At 39.9% G+C, this 16462-nt stretch overlaps 1 protein-coding gene across 4 annotated transcripts in view; it reads left to right on the top strand.

The window, feature by feature from the left end:
- Positions 1-14836, top strand: part of Cdk6 (cyclin dependent kinase 6) — a 189861-nt gene extending 175025 nt beyond the window's left edge. For 3 of the 4 annotated variants that reach the window (XM_048340027.1, XM_048340028.1, XM_048340026.1), the window contains exons 7-8: positions 3649-3784; positions 5806-14836. In XM_048340027.1, coding sequence (XP_048195984.1) covers positions 3649-3784; positions 5806-5952 — 283 coding nt within the window. In that variant the 3' untranslated portion in view covers positions 5953-14836. The remainder of the gene's footprint in view (positions 1-3648; positions 3785-5805) is intronic. The other variant, XR_007210085.1, reaches the window with a different exon arrangement.
- The last annotated feature ends 1626 nt before the right edge of the window (positions 14837-16462 follow it).

Raw genomic sequence — 16462 nt, 5'->3', positions numbered from 1 at the left:
CAACCCATCCTTGTCCACTGGGTTCCTGTCTCCATCAAATATCCTTGGTTACCCAGGTTAGTCTTATATTGATATATAGATATCTTACATTGTTTTGTTTTCCTGGACCAAGGAGCTGATGCTACACAGTCCCAGTTCTCTTTCTTGCACCAAAATAAGAAATTGGAATCATAGACTCTCTTTCTAGGTCTGTGGCTCAATGACTATCCAGACTCAACAAAGTCATGCAAAATACCCTATAAAGAGCTTACATATGCCTCACACATGGCAGGTGTTTTTCAAATGTTAACAATTGTTGTGGCTATGATTATAATTCACCATGAATTAGTTAACCTTTTTGTTCTTAAGTGTGTGATCTGAGAAGTGGGACTGAGAAAATGGAGCGCCATACTGTTCTTTCTTAGGCTCACATTCTTTGGTCCTAGTAGTTTGTTACTTAGCTTCTTGATAGTTTTTGCAGAGTTCCATTCATGCTAACATGTGTTTGCATGTGAGGTTATGTATGTTTGTAGAATGTAGCTGCATTTCTTCTCACAAAGCATGCTATATGGCATTCCTTCTGGATTTACACTTTCGTCAAGCCCCATGAGAACTGGGGTGGAGTAGAAAGAAAGTGGGAATTCTGACTAAAAAAAAAAATAGTTATGCCTCTTAGGAAATTTGAAGTCTGCAAGACAGCAAAAAAAAAAAAAAAAGTATCCCCACAGAACATTTCAAGTTAGCACTCTCTATTCAAGCATGGCTACTTATAGCAGAATAAACTCTGGAGTCAGACTTTGTTCTTCTGGTGACTGGAAGCAGCTCTTCAGACTGTGGTCAGTGCTAGTGCTGCCACTGGGTCTGAACCTAAGGGTGGCAAGGCCTGAAGAAAATTTGCTAATTTTGTTTTGGGTTTTGTTTTATCTTGTTGTTTGGCTTCCTCCTCCCTCCCTCTCTCCCCACCCTTCCCTCATTCACTCACTCACTCTGGAGACCTCCTGGGTCCAGAGCAGTTGCTACTACTCCTCCTGAGCATCCTGGAAGATGGATCCCTTATACACAAAGCCTTTCTTTCACTCCTGCTTCTGAATGTCAAGTGATTTTTGTTCTTTTTTTTTTTTTCAATCATTCACTGAGGAACTCTCATCTACTTTTCCTCATGATCCTTGAATAAATTTTCGGTGCATGCAACCCTAAAGAGGGCAGAATGGAAGTTAGGCCTCTTTGGAAAGGAAGGGTGATCATCACTGAAACTCTCTTGCCAGGCACTGGCAGCCGTCACCCGCTTTCCCTTGCTCACACCTCCTGGGTCTTCTGGGCATTGTTAGCACTACCTGGTACAGGGATCCAGGGCACAGGACCAGCATGCTTGACTGGCTTCCAAGGGAAATCAAAGCCACACTGGCAGAGGCCTGCAAATCCTATGTTGTCAGCAGAGAAGCTATAAAGTTGTATGTTTTGTACCTTTGGATTTCAGTTCTTGGTTTCTGGCATTGCTTCATTGAACTTAACTTTTCCTTTTTAATTTTCTCTTAAGTGCATTACCTTGCCCCAGAAGTGGGACAATGCTGCACCCTAGTGTCACTGCTGAGATACTTAAGATTATTTCTGTCCTTGCCATTATAGTCATTATAGTTAAATGTCTTTCAAGTTAAATGTCAACGTTTAAGGCTTGTTTTCAGCTATCTAAATAGTGGAATGTTATGTAAGCACTTTTTTACTGAACCCATCAGAATTTCTCAATGCTCATGGATAGGCTATAAAGGGACATGAAATTGATTTTCTTTCAAGGAAAGCTATATTCTAGTGCTCCTAAGGAGAACCCTTTGTGGGATTTACACTTTGAACGAACAGAAAGAACCTTGAACATGGAACAGTCCTTTTCAGCCTGTGACAGTTTAGGGCATTTTTAAAAGTAGTGTCTCAGATAAATGGAAGTGAAATACTGGATTTAAAATAAGGAGAACAGGTTAACTGTGGGCTGCATGACACTTGGCTGTGAGTATCTGGCAGTCATTCTTGTCGTTCCCATTCTCTTTTCTTCATCTATAAAATGGGAATGGTGTACCTGGCCTGTGTGTCTCAGGAGTTATTTTCAGGAACCAGAGGAGGTGATCATCTTTATAACTTTACATATAAACATTCATAGAATCATACTATTCCATATCTAAGATTTTAACACACTATAGATATACTCAAAGCTGCCAATGACAGTTGGAAGGCTGAAGTTGGGAATTCATGAGTTCAAGACCAGCTAGGTATATATAGTTCAGGGTAATTCTAATTACCCCTCCTAGAAACCTTGTTATTGAGCACATTTATATATTGTTCAAGTCTCCATTTTGATTTTTGATTCCAGTAAATGTGTCCATGAGTCCGACTTGGTATAACTCAGTATTATAGCTCTCACCAGATGCCCAATGGGCAGAATTACTATGTTGACCCAGATATCTAGCAACAGGTGCAGTGGTGACAGCAATCTGCTCTTCCCCGGCAATTCTGTGTCCTGGCCTCTGTTTAGGAAAGAGAAAGGGGAACAGAACCCTGTAGATCTCATGGCATTTATCCCCACATCTTTCTGAAGCACGGAAATAGACTCATGAGATCACCTCTTCCTAGGCCTTAGGTTAGTTCTCTGATTTTCCCTGTTGTAACCTCAACACTTTTATGAAGATTGTATAATATATAAAATATGTCAGGCCACTGACCTATATTAATACTTACAAAGAACTTTTAACTCACACATATATCAGAATCAAGCAGTTCATATTTTCAATGTAGTAGTGGTGTGTTGTCTGCATTTTGTATTAATGATATTTAAAATTAGGTAATAAAATGAGCAATGTATTGATATTGACTGTATATACTGTTATCTCAGATCCTATGCAATGCATTTTAAGTAAAGTATTACTAAGTATCCTCATTACAACTGTAAATTACTGTCATTATATACCTAAAGACTGAGGCCCAGAGGTATGAAGTAATACATCCTTACCGTCCATTAAGTAGAAGGTGCTGAATTTGAACCCAAGTCTGCCTATTTCCAAAGTCTGTGCTATCTTTTTTATCCCTTGCTATTCTCTCCACATTTCCGCTCCCAGAATGCTTTTCAGGGGAAACGTAAGTTGTACTCTTTTAACTATTATTTACTCATTTTACAATACTATAGATCTCCTTTACAAAACAAAGTTTGCATAGAAAAGAATAACATGCCTTTTAGTCTTCCTTTCTGTCTGATTTTAATGTATATAATTTGCATATATTTGCTGTCTAGGGGGTTACTCTTTACCCAAAAATGTAACCAAATTGATGTGTTAATAAGCCATGCTGGATGAACACCTTGAAAGCATGGTCTTGCTGAATGAAGTGTTCTATCAGAACCCAAAAAAGCAAAGCACACTTGGGCATTAAGGAAAATGTGTGTGCTCAGGCAGGTCTTTTCAGCGGGTTTTCTTTTGTCAGTACATTAGGGCTCTCCCTTAGTATAGTATTGTGTTCCTGTTGTACCTATTTTCTTACATTTAGTATCTGCTGTTAGACTGGTTTCTTACCTCCTAAGAATGAATTTTAGAGTCATACTATGACTTCCAGGAGCTTTGCTTTCTTTACAACATAGTGAGAAAACACTGCCTAGCAGCTAATTCTCATTTACATGTTGTTCTTCCATAGTGTGATTGGACTCCCAGGGGAAGAAGACTGGCCTAGAGATGTTGCCCTTCCCAGGCAGGCTTTTCATTCTAAATCTGCCCAACCCATTGAGAAGTTTGTAACAGACATCGATGAACTGGGCAAAGACCTACTTCTGGTAAGTTCTTGCAGTGCAGAGTCTTCCCAGGGCTGATGATCTTCTGCAGACTGGGGGATGGGCACACATGTCAAGTTCAGTCTTAGCTACATGCATCACATGCCACAGCTTCTGTGGTTCCCTTTCCAGTTAGTGGCTTTTGCTTCTGGAATGTCTTTCTGATATCCACTGTAAATGCACCCTCCTTGAATATGTATTTGAATGCAGCCTTAGAGGACTCTGTATTTGCTCAGACATAGGCTTCTTTAGAAATAAATATTAGGTTTCCTTTTTTAAAGTTTCGAAATTGTTTGTCATTTTAATGTTAAATAGTTGCTTCTTTACAATTAGATCCCCCCCCCCCCCCGGTCAAAGGAATCAAATACCAACACTCCTTCTAGCTACTGATCATTTTAGTAAGTATTTAATGTGTCATGGACATAGAAAATATTTCACCCAAAACCAGATCTAGCTTGAGTGCCCACCCACCACTCGGAAGGCTATAATCTGAGGATCAAAACCAGGCCAGGCAGGAAAACCTGTGAGACACTTATCTCCAATTAACTACCAAAAAAGCTGGAAGTGGGCTGGGAATATGGCCTCTAGTGGCAAGAGTGCTTGCCTCCTACACATGAAGCTCTCAGTTCAATTCCCCAGCACCACATATATGGAAAACGGCCAGAAGGGGTGCTGTGGCTCAGGTGGCAGAGTGCTAGCCTTGAGCGGGAAGAAGCCAGGGATGGTTCTCAGGCCCTGAGTCCAAGGCCCAGGACTGGCCAAAAAATAAAAAAAGCTGGAAGTGAGGCTTGTGTGTGGCTCAGGAGGTAGGATGCTAGCTTTGAGCACAAAAGCTCAGGGACAGCACCCAAGCCCTGAGCTCAAACCCCAGGACCAGCACAAAAAACAATACCCCCAAACCTAGAACTATTGTACTCTGAGGGTAAAACACTAATACCTGATAATTTCTCGTACTTGAGGGGGTAGAGCAATAGATACAGAGAGTGTGCCTACTGTTCTTGCTGTTAGAACCCAGTGAATAATGAGCATATCCTTTACCTCCTTCATTGAGAGCCCTTGATTTTTCAGAGATGCTCCCTTTAGTGGATATTGAATCACTGGAGGCCTCTGTTTGAATAGCTTTTCTGCTGCCTGTGAGTTCTGGAGGCATTGGGAAATAGTGTTCAATGAGTAGGAGTGCTTTTCTCCAGCTGAGCTCTCAGCAGGAGGTGTTGGTGGCGGGGTACAAGGGGGAGATGGGGGATTGATTGCCTTAGAAGTGGAACTGAGATTAGGGACGTGGTTGACAGTTTGGAACCACAGAGATTACTCCTGCTGCTTCATAAACTGGCGTCTCCCTGCTTTCACCTGCATTCATTCACCATAGCATCCCTACAGCTGAGCTGTCAGCCTGGAACAGACTTGGGTGACTTGACATGAACCTGAGGGACTCATTGGAGGGCTGCTAGCCCCACCCCCATGGCCCCTTCCTGGGGTTTTTAAGGAAGCATCCTTTCTGGGGCTAATGCAGCTCTGGGGCCATAGGTGTGGCTTCCTGCCCTACCCTCTTAGGCTTCAGTCCTGACTTACCTTCTCACTGGGCACCCTTGTGTGGCCTTTTTCTGAGGAGCCATTTAAACCTTAGGAACATGTACAAAATGAATACTGTTGGACTGGGAATATGGCCTAGTGGTACAATGCTTGCCTCGTATACATGAAGCCCTGGGTTCAATTCCTCAGCACCACATATATAGAAAAAGCCAGACGTGGCACTGTAGCTCAAGAGGTAGAGTGCTAGCCTTGAGCAAAAGGAAGCCAGAGACTCAGGACTCAGAAGTGCTCAGGCCCTGAGTTTAGGCCCCAGGATTGGAACAACAACAACAACAACAACAACAAAAGATGAATACTGTCAACATACGATTGAGTGTGCCATGAAATAAATATTCATGTTCATTGCAGCCACATGATAGTAAATAGGTAGGTAAACACATGGTACTTTGACCTGTTCTCTATCAGTTGTGGTTTTCTTTATTTCTTTTTTACAGAAGTGCTTGACATTTAATCCAGCCAAAAGAATATCTGCCTATGGCGCCTTGTCTCACCCATATTTCCAAGATGTGGAGAGGCGCAGGGAGAACCCAGCTTCCCACCTGCCGCCCAGCCAGAACACCTCAGAGCTGAACAAAGCCTGAGGCCCCTGGCCGCCTCAAGCTGAGCATCTGGAGAACACCCTTGGTGGCTGATGGGACCCCCTGAGCAAGCCCTGCAGAGCTGTTGAGGCTCACTGTCTGGAGGCCTTCCAGATGCTGTCTTCTGGTTGGGCTCTACTTTCTCCAAGGAAACCACCTAGTTTACTGTTTTGAAATCAATGCAAGAGTGATTGCAGCTTTATGTTCATTCATCTGTCTGTCTGTCTGTCTATCTGTCTGTTTCAAAAAAACCTGGAAAAAACTCCAGAAGAGAAGCTGCTGACCAATTGTGCTGCCATTTCATTTTTTTCTAACTTTAAATGCTGCCAGTGTGGAGTGGGTAATCCAGGCACAGCTGACTTATGATGTAATCTCTCTGCAGCTGCCAGGCCTGATTTGGTACTTTTGAATTGCGCGCGCGCACGTGTGTGTGTGTGTGTGTGTATGTGTGTGTGTGTGTGTGTGTAAGAAAGAAGAGAGATCCTGCTATCTCTTAAAGTGTTACTTTTTGTAAACAACAAAAATAATTGCATTTCAAAGATTCCAGATGACTGGCGAGTTACATGTGCTTGTTCAGGAAGGTGAGTCGCCAGAGCAATCTTCACAAATTAGTTGAGCCTATGTCCTCAGCATTTCTTTTCTGGCCAAAAGCTTTTGCAAGCAGAAAATAAAATGAAGTTCTAGGCACAAATCGAAAGAAAAAAAATGAAAAAAATCTAATGTCTTTTAGTTCACCTGTTTTATAAAACGCATGCATTCTTATTTACTCTTCTAATGCTGAGTTTACTCTTTGTAAGTCCTTCTATATAGTATCATACTTTATTGGAAAATAACCCTATAAGCTTTATATTACTTGCTATAGATTTAGGGAATATACCTCAAATAAGTTGTTTTTTTTAATGTAGGGAAAGCTTTTATTTTCTGGGTTGAAATGTCATTATTTCTTTTGTTGTTGTTATTATTTTTGTTTTAGCAATTTGCTAAGCTAGTTCTTTGCATAGTAACATAATGCCATTTAAATCTGTATCCTTCTACCACACACTGCCTTTTTTTGTGAAATATCCACCTTATCTATCTCTCAACATGTCTCATATATATTGCTACCCCCTTATGTATGTAATAACAGATTGCCCTAGCTGTTCTGTGCCCCACCTGCTCGCTCTCTTTCGGCGAGCCTTTCATAAACAGGCAATTTCACATTGTGGTTTACAGCCCCAGTTCTGCAATCCTAGCAGGGTTCCATCTGTTCTCACTCTTCACGCAATCTTCCCACCTGGCATTCATTTATGTTACCTAGGCGATGGGTAGGATACTTGTTCTGCTCTATCACCAACAGAGATTGCTAGAAACTGTTACTTAGTGTTTTACGTTGTTATAGTATATATTGTCAGCATAGTAGCTGAGGGAATGACTTTTAACTTTCTTTTTTTTTTTAGCAGTAAATATTTAATCTCTAAAACGATCTTTTCTCCATCCTTTCCTCCAACCCCAAAGCTGTGTGTGTTTCTAGTGCCTTGTGCTCACTCTTCCTCTCTGCAGAGCCAGGCTGGGCATTGTAAACAGCTGGATTTCTTCTCTTGCTGTTTTCAGCCTTTTATATCCCATGCCACCTGTCTGCCTTATACTGACTTTAGTGCTGAGCTGGCACTAGTAAGCAGAAGACACAAAAAGTGTGTTTGGGCAACATTAGCTGCCTGTGCTTTTTCTGAATAGTATTTTTAAGTGTATACAGGAAAAGGCTAGATCATGTTTAGCCTTAGAACTTTCAAAGAATGGCCTTTGCTTCAGCCAGCAGAAAATGTTTCAGATCATGTTCATGTATTCTCAAGCCTTACTGAATTTTTCCCAGCTTCATATTGCATATGACTATCTTGAATAGAGGGGGGAAATAGGAGTTCCCTTTCCTTGAGAGCTTTTGAGGCTAGGAACCATTTCTTTTTAAATACTTATGCTTTTTAACATTTTTCTAATTGAGTAGAGGAACAGGATTTTTTAAAGTAAGACTTAAAAATATGGGCCTTAACAGTGTTTTATACTTCCTTCATTGTGACAGCATTGGTATGCTGTCAACACTAAATGATTAAGATGATGACTTTGGAGCACTCAAGACAAGGCGTAAGGCGTTCTCCATGTCTCACCTGGAAAAATCACTTCAGCCTTTCATTTGATCAAGGTTCATAATACAAAGACATTTTTGCTGGAGCCTAGAAATTGAATTTAAAAACTCACTGCACTGATTTATCATGATCTTTTGATTAGCATACCACGTCTTAAAAATGAACATAATTTTTTAGCTCTTTTTTGCTTTTGCAAAAGTATTTTCGTATATTTGCTCCAGAAGAATGCAGCTTTTCTGAACTGGAAAATTTTCAGCATTCTTAAGCATTTTAAACAAGTAGCCCAATTTTTTATTCTTATCATCTGCTTTGGGCTTATGTGTAAGTAGTGTTTATAAAGAAAAATAAGAGCATATTTTGGCATTAGATACTTCGAAGGCCCAAAATGCAAGAACATTGCAGCTTCTCTGACCTTTGCAAGCATCTCTTCCAGTTGCGCTTGAGCAGTTACTTTCTAGATATACATCCTTCCAACAGAGCCTTACCACTTCTGAAAGCCAGATCCTACGCAAGCAGAATGGCTATGAGAACTCCTGTAATGTAACAGCATCTAGAATAATAATAGCTTTAGGGAATGGGACTTACTTTTCTGGGACAAAGCTTTCAACCATCTTTGTCAACAGCTAGGCAATGGTGGATTGAAAAGGTCACACTGCCCCAGGTTCTACTGAAATATATGTCAAGTAAAATCATTGCAACTGATCCAACATTAAGCTTAGGACTCGTGTGCTGGAATGTGCCTGACACACTAGTTTGGGGGTTCCACTCAAGACACCTAGGTATTGTGAAAAGCGAAGTTGTTACAGCCATTGTATAAAAAGAGACAGAAATGTATCCATTATCATAAGCTATTTGCATTGGTAATAAAGGCCTAACCTTTTCCTGAGAGCTTATAAGAAAGCCAGTGGGTTGTAGCCTCCCACTTGTCCCTTTTAGAAGAGGATGAGAATTCAAACAGCAAAGAATTGTTTGAATTAGCTTGGAGCCATTTTGCCCCCTCCCCCCCCTGTATTCTTCCGGCTTTTCTCTCAGGAAGTACACACTGTGAATCACAGACTTTTCATTTAGCCCCGGGTGACTTAACAAAAAATAGTTTAAAATTACTCACCTAAGAATAGAATCTCAGTGAAATTTTCAGGATGCACAGGATGTTGATAACTTAAAAAACATATATTCCACCTAATAAATATATAGTTTGACCTTAAAATGTGGTACAATCCATCTTGTTGAGAAAACCAAAGTACCAAACATTTTTTAACTTAAAATCACCTATCTGTATTCATTTTTAAATAGTCATAGTTGCTTCTTTTAAAAATGGTGTCCTTTAAAGTCAGTAATGACACTTGTCATTCCAATATGAAAATTAAATCATGTAAACTTCCCTACTTGTCAACAACACATACTGAAATTCTTTTGTCCAAAGAGTTGCTTTTAAATGACAATTTGACTTTCTATGATAAGCATGTAAGAATGGCTTACATTTTATTTTCCAAACATGCCTTTTTTGCATAGTTGATTCTAGGAGAGAATTATGTTAAAAGTTAACATGTCACCTTAATTACTTGTGTTAGTGATATTGGTAGAATTCAAAATTATGCATTATTTACTTGGTGACATAAAAATAAATGGCTTCTAAATCTTTAAAAATTATTTATAAAACTGGAGAATGGAGTTAATTCTTGACAATGGAGATATTTTAAAGATAACTTCAGTGTTGCATATAGTTTGAAAGATATATTTTTCTTTAAATCCATCATTAAGAATTTATATTAATGTTTCCTGTAACTCCAAATTTATCCAAAAAACAAATTTCACAGAGAAGCTATCCCAAGCACAGATAATCATTTTCAAGATTGAGTTGCACAAACTCAAACATTTGTATTCATCCTTTCAGAGAAATAAAAAAAAAACACTTAACTATACATGTCTAAGATTATTCACTGTTTAAAAAAACTAGCTTTTAAAGGCATGTGTTTCCTATGACAGCTGGACTTGGGAAAAATTATAAACCTTACCCCCAAATCCTTTGTCATCTTCACAGTAGAAAACCTTGAGCTTACCAAAGCCTGACAAGCATTGTACATCCTGGGTAATTCCTGGTGTTCCCCCAAATGCCTGCGAGGCTTCCTTTCATGCCATCTACTTTTTAACCCAGTTTTGAAACACAGGTATACATACATACTTTATGTCTCAAACATCTCAACTTCTTTGTACTTTCTTAGGAAATAAGCCAAAACAATATCTTTGCCCTTTATCTTTTTACCTCTGTAAACAAAAGAACTGTAGAATCAGAAAGGATTCATTTTTCTTAATGTTTCTTTTCTCTTCTTTCTGGGCTTTTTAAAATGAAATACCAAATGCCTTTTCTAGTCTTTTCTGTTAGCATTCTCCAGGGAGCTCACTTAGCGTAATGAATGGACGCCTGTTAGGATATTTACATTACCTTGATTCTGGCGCTCTGGCCTTCAAGACGAAAAGAAGGACCACCTGAAAATAAATACAGGCTTTTCCTCAAGCATCTACTGAAATACTGTTACAGAAACTTAAAGTTAAAAGAGTAGGAATGGAAGGAAGTTTTCTTGCAAATTTCTGTTTAAAATTCACAGTCCTAAGAGCTGGGTTGTTTGCTTATTTAATCTAGCAAATTCCACAAGGTGGCGCCTTGAGAGAAAAATAAATACCTGACCAAGGCTAAAGAGGTACTTCTACAGACTTCATTCTACCGTTATTTTTCTGCACATCTTTCTTTAACTCTTGCCTAATGCTTGTTTTTCAGGATAGTTTATAGTTTTTATAATGTTCTGTAATTTAGATATTGTTCTTATCAGCTGGGTTCTGAATGACTGCAAATAAATTATGCTTGAGGATGGCGTTTACTCCCATTTTGATCATTTACATGAATAAAGAAAGCTTCCTCATATATCCAGAAAACCATTTTGGAGGTATCAAGTTACCTCACTTTTCTGTTTTTTTCAAGATACATACTGAAAAGGCAACTCATATCTGTGAACAAGATAGTTTTGTTAGGTGTATAAAACTCTCATGGCTACAGTCAAAACGCCCATTCCTCTGTCTGCTCTCACATCCACTATCTACAATGGTGGGCTTTTGACAGACTCAAATTTTAAATTCCTAATTAAAAGTTAGGTGAGCAAAGTAAGTAGTGCTACAGTAACTAAACTATTTATTTTCCCTAAAGAATTGCAGACTTGGAAGAGAGCCTCCAAAATACCCCAAGTTCCCTAGCACAACCCAGCCGAGGTTGGCAAGGTGCTTGCCATTTGAAGCAAATCATGCTACACGTAGCACTAGGAACTGTCAAGCCTCAGAGAAATCAGCCCCCATTCATCCCTTTGTCCCCACAGAAGTAGATTCCATGTTAAACCCCTCAGTGGAAGACCGAATTCAAGCTTCAGGTTAGTTACCTGGACGGTCTGGACACTCCTTGCTCGCTTTCCAAACTGGACACCCCCCACACCTGACAGCCTTCCTTCTAGGCCCTGCCCCCAGCAGTTGAGTGACAGGGAGTGTGGCTTCCAAGCCCCATCCTGCCAGATGCAGTCTGTGGGCCAGGGCCCTGCTGCTTCTCAGGAGCATCTGTTGTGCACTGGGGATGTAGATCATCCTAGAAGCAAACAGTGTCTTCTGCGTCTCATTAAGTACAACACAGTTCGCACATCCGGGTATACAGAGATGGTGGTGGGCACTGCTCTGCCAGCCCTACCAGGCATCTCAAGCTCTTAAGCTCAGCTTTTTTTTCTTTTTAAAGGGAAGATGTGTAATTACAAGGAAGATTTTTTTTATTTTTTTATTTTTTATCATTCTACATAGATGATGGCAGAAGATATATTCTTGGGAACGTTTAGTTTTGAAAAATTGCTTGTTTTCTGGTTCATCTTCAGTTGACAGAAGCTGATTTGTTACTTTCCAGTTTCTTCTTTTTGTTAATTATATGTAAGTTCATTGTCTCATGTATTAGGAAATTTTCCTGTTTGGAGGACTCTTCTGTGTGAATTGTTTGCTCACACAAATCATTGATCCCTTTTCTATTTTAGGGGTTTGGACTGTCAAACTTAGTTTTTCTTACAGAAAATAACATGGCTACAGATAGACTGCCAAGAACAATGACTAGCACTAAACAGCACAACCACATGATTATGTAATTTCTAACTCTTTGTGGTTTCTAGCCAAATTCCGTTGATGTGCTTTGGTTACTTGATATTTTCTAATCTTAAATTTTATGAGGCAATGACATTTATTAGCTAGCAAAATTTTCATGGTCACCAACAATTCTGAGTTTGACCTTGAAGCCTTTGAATAACTAAAATAGATTCCAGCATAATACATTTCTTGAATCCCCAAGTGTGCTACATTTTTTCACTCTGGTCCTGTTTGCAAGTATACACATGTATATTATAGCTCCTCACTTTTTATTGGTTTATTTTCCTATGACCAGTCATAAATGTATTATTAGTACATGGATTTAATAGCATCCTAGGAACAGCACTTAGCAGGTGAAGAATTTTTTCAAGTTGTTCTACATTTGCGTAAATTATTTCTATTATTATTCATGTATGTTATTTATTTCTTGAATCACACTAGTCCTGTGAAAGTGAATCTGAAGGTAGAAAATGTTAGGACTTCATTTAACCTTCATTATCATGGTTTTGATGGATCTAAGAAAATAAACATTAGACTAAATCCCAAAATAAGCTGCATGCATTTTTAACATGACTCATAGATTTAAGTCTATAGGTGTAGTACTTGGAGTATCTCTGGCTTACTGTGTAAAAGAATTAAAGCAAAGGACCTTGTAGTTGGCAGTTTTGTCAAATATGCATAGAGTGTAGTGTGAAATTATAGCAAAGGTTTAAAAAAGAAGAAGCTAATGGTAAAATATTTTAGAGGCTGCTTTAATTAAGGAACTGGACCACGTGGCCAGTAGATGCCAGGTGGAGTCAGGCCTCTAGGTGGCGCCACTTGTGTGGCCTAGTAATAAAGCTTCCCTGTGCAGTCTAGTGTCCTAGTAGGTGTCCTGTGCAATAGTGGGAACAAGTGTACTATTGAGAGAGAAGCAGAAAGTAGTTCTGTAGAAGCAGAACTGGCAGCATATGCCTAGAGGCTTCTAGAAAATGTCAGATGGAGAAGTCCAAGTTTCCAGGCTTCAGGAAACTTAGCTATGTACAGAAGCAATCCAGCTGGGTAATAAAAAAGCAAGGATTCCAAGTACCATTATTGACAAAGGGATGTTTAACCAACAATCCCCAATACCCCAAAAGCTGGTTGTGTTTCTGGTAGTTTTGGTTTGATCTGAAGGTTCAAGGGCAAGTGTTTTTGTATAGAAGAGAAAGTGTTAAGAAATGTGTTAAGAAAAGCACAATCAGTTCCCAGAGAGTGCAGATGAGGGAGTTTTATTGTAAGAATCTCATTTCTGAGATGTGTAGAAATACATTTTCACCATAAAATGTATTAGTGTTTCTGCATTCTTGTAGGGCCTACTTCATATTTTCTTCTAGGCTATCATATGCTGTGAGCTTCTTTTTGTCTGACTTATTTTTTATAATAGAAAATATTTTTTAAAGTAAAAAAATCTCAATTGGGACATTAGGCTTGTTGGTTTCTGTGTTTGAAATCACAGTTGTAGAGCTGTAGGCTGTGCACTCCAGATGCTAACATAGGCTGTGTGAACCAGTCCAGGATGGCCAATTATACCTCCCCCCACCCCCATACATCAGTCCTTTGCATCTCTTCCTCTTTCCCACTTAAGGTGCTCCCTGCCACCACCCTGAGCTGTCTACCGGGTGATTCCTTCTTTCTCTGCTGATTTTTGGGCATAAAAAAGATGTGATAAGCAATATTTTAGGCACCAAAGTCCCAACCTAGGCCTGGCTATCACCCCAACCTGACCTTTGGCTGGCCATAGTCATCAAGAGGTGGTTCTTGATAGTGGGCACAGGATGTGCTTATGACATCCATCAGACAGACTCTCTAGCATCTTCATATGCATCTTATGCTGCTTAAGCCAAGTCATTCTTACACAGAGTATTCACTTTTGGCTGTGTACCAGGAGACCAACTAACCAAGAATAAAACCACATTCCAGACTGTTTTCTACCCATCTACCATCTATACTTTGACTGTGTTTCTTCATACTTGAAGCTCATTCTGCTATTTTAATATCAGGGTACAGACATCAGGGTGCATGTTCCTTCATGGTGCATAATTCCTCTCGTTCCAATTGCTCATATTGCTACAGAGTGCTTGTTTTGGTGCTTTGGGTTCTGCAGGTCAAAGAAGCAGTGTGGAAAATCACTGTCTGGAGCACAGTCTTACAGAAATATTGGCAGATGACTTGGTGTTAAGGATATTGCTTCTGCTCTCTTCTCTGTACACGAGACAAAGTTATGGCACTGGCCCGTGCGCTGCTCAAGGGTGAGTATAGCACATTCCTTGAAAAGTAAGGATTTCTCTATGTGGCCAGATCATTACCCTCCAAGAAAAAATGACCTTGGGTACAGACAGCAACAGAATGAGAAGGGCTGAGAGGTCATGCCGCTCAAATGACCATCTCCCATTTCACACAGCCTTCCTGAGGGAAAACAAAAGACAGAAAGAAAGCTTATCTCTAAGGTTACCCTCTTTGGTGGTCCCTGAACTGAATGAATGCTCTGTCTCCCTTTCTTTGAGTCAGATGAAAATATTGGTCAGTTTGCTCAAATTTTTTGCACTTGGACAGAAGAACGGAAATGCAGGCATTCATATTTTGTAAAATATGTCATTCAAGGACCACCACAATTTCCATTAAATTTCCCATCACTAGAAATTGTTTTTTGGAGCAAGAAAAAAAACCCGTCTTACCCCAAGTTTCTGAGTTCACAGATGGCTGTCCCTTCAGGCATCTTCTTCTAAGACACTTGGAGAGGGAACTGTAGCAGCGATTCTATTGCCAGTGGCAAAGGTGACAGGTCAGGAAATTCAGAGGGTTACAGAGCAATCATCCTTTGGAAACTGGATGTCTTACTGGGTGCTAGAATGCAAATTTGGGTATTTATTATCAGATAATGCAATTCATTGTTTTTTTTTTCAAATTGATGTTGAAATGTCGCTGTCCATTGTATTCACTTATGTGCAAGCAAAATTGATGAAAGCAAAAAGAAAATGGTTTGTACATTTGTCATATCTTTTATATTTCTTACAATAAAACATATTGGTAGCAAATAAAATGGCAATTTTAAACTGCTTTCTTGGAGAGTGTCTTCTTTTACTTTAATATGAAATGAATGTAATTGCAATAACATACTAAATTTCAGAATGAGTTATCACTCCGAAGGCCAGTGGGTCGTGCCTGTAATCCCAGCTACTCGGGAAGCTGAGATCTGAGAATCCCTGTGTGAGGCCAGCTTGGGCAGGAGAGTCCCTGAGACTCTAATCTCCAGTTAATCCTCAAAAAGTTGTAGCTTAAGTGGTAGAGTACTAGCTTTGAGTGAAGATACTAAGGGATACCCAGTCCCTGAGTTCAAGCTCCAGTACTAGCACACACAAACACACACAAAGAATATATTAGAATATTTTACACTTTTAAGAGACTCCTTTCTGATGTTCAGTGTTTAAAAACATACATAGAAGTAACCTGAGCTTACAGCTTATTCAGCCAATACTGGGCCAAGTATTATTAGCTGGTGAGGAAAAACCTGAAGAACCAAAGATGAGTAAGATGTGGGCAGTCCTTTCAAGAATCTACAGATGGAAGAAGGGGCTATGGAGAAGGATGTGTGTTACCGATGGCTCCTAACCTGGAGAAGAACAAAGATTTCGCATCAGAAATAAGGCTTGACAGAACTCAGAAGTAAAGGCCAATGTTTACCAGTAGCACAAGGAGGAGTATTTTGCATGTGTGATTATGTAAGAGTAGGCAGATGAGAGGAGGAAGATTGGTAAGGCTTGGCTTGGCAGTGGCTTCCACACATTTAGATCATACCCTACAAAAAGATGTATAATCTTAACAGCATGATCCGGTACATCCATGTACATGCATACACTTTTTTTTGGGGGGGGGGGCAGTCCTGGGCCTTGGACTCAGGGCCTGAGCACTGTCCCTGGCTTCTTTTTGCTCAAGGCTAGCACTCTGCCACTTGAGCCACAGCACCACTTCTGGCCATTTTCTACATATGTGGTGCTGGGGACTTGAACCAAGAGTTTCATATACAAGGCAAGCACCCTTGCCACTAGGCCATACTCCCAGCCCCCATGCATACACTCGTAAGCTGTGCCCAAACAGATGCTTTGGTATTTCTGTTGTACTCAAAGCCACATTCCATCAAGAGCCTACTTAGTAGCCACTGGCAGCTAATTTTACTCTGGAATTCAGCCCAGTTTCAACTTCCCTGTTCTCTAAGA

Source organism: Perognathus longimembris, chromosome 2 (genome assembly GCF_023159225.1).
Source record: "Perognathus longimembris pacificus isolate PPM17 chromosome 2, ASM2315922v1, whole genome shotgun sequence".
Taxonomy (NCBI): Eukaryota; Metazoa; Chordata; class Mammalia; order Rodentia; family Heteromyidae; genus Perognathus; species Perognathus longimembris.
Note: the sequence above shows the minus strand (reverse complement) of the source record. Positions and strands in the feature narration are given on the sequence as shown.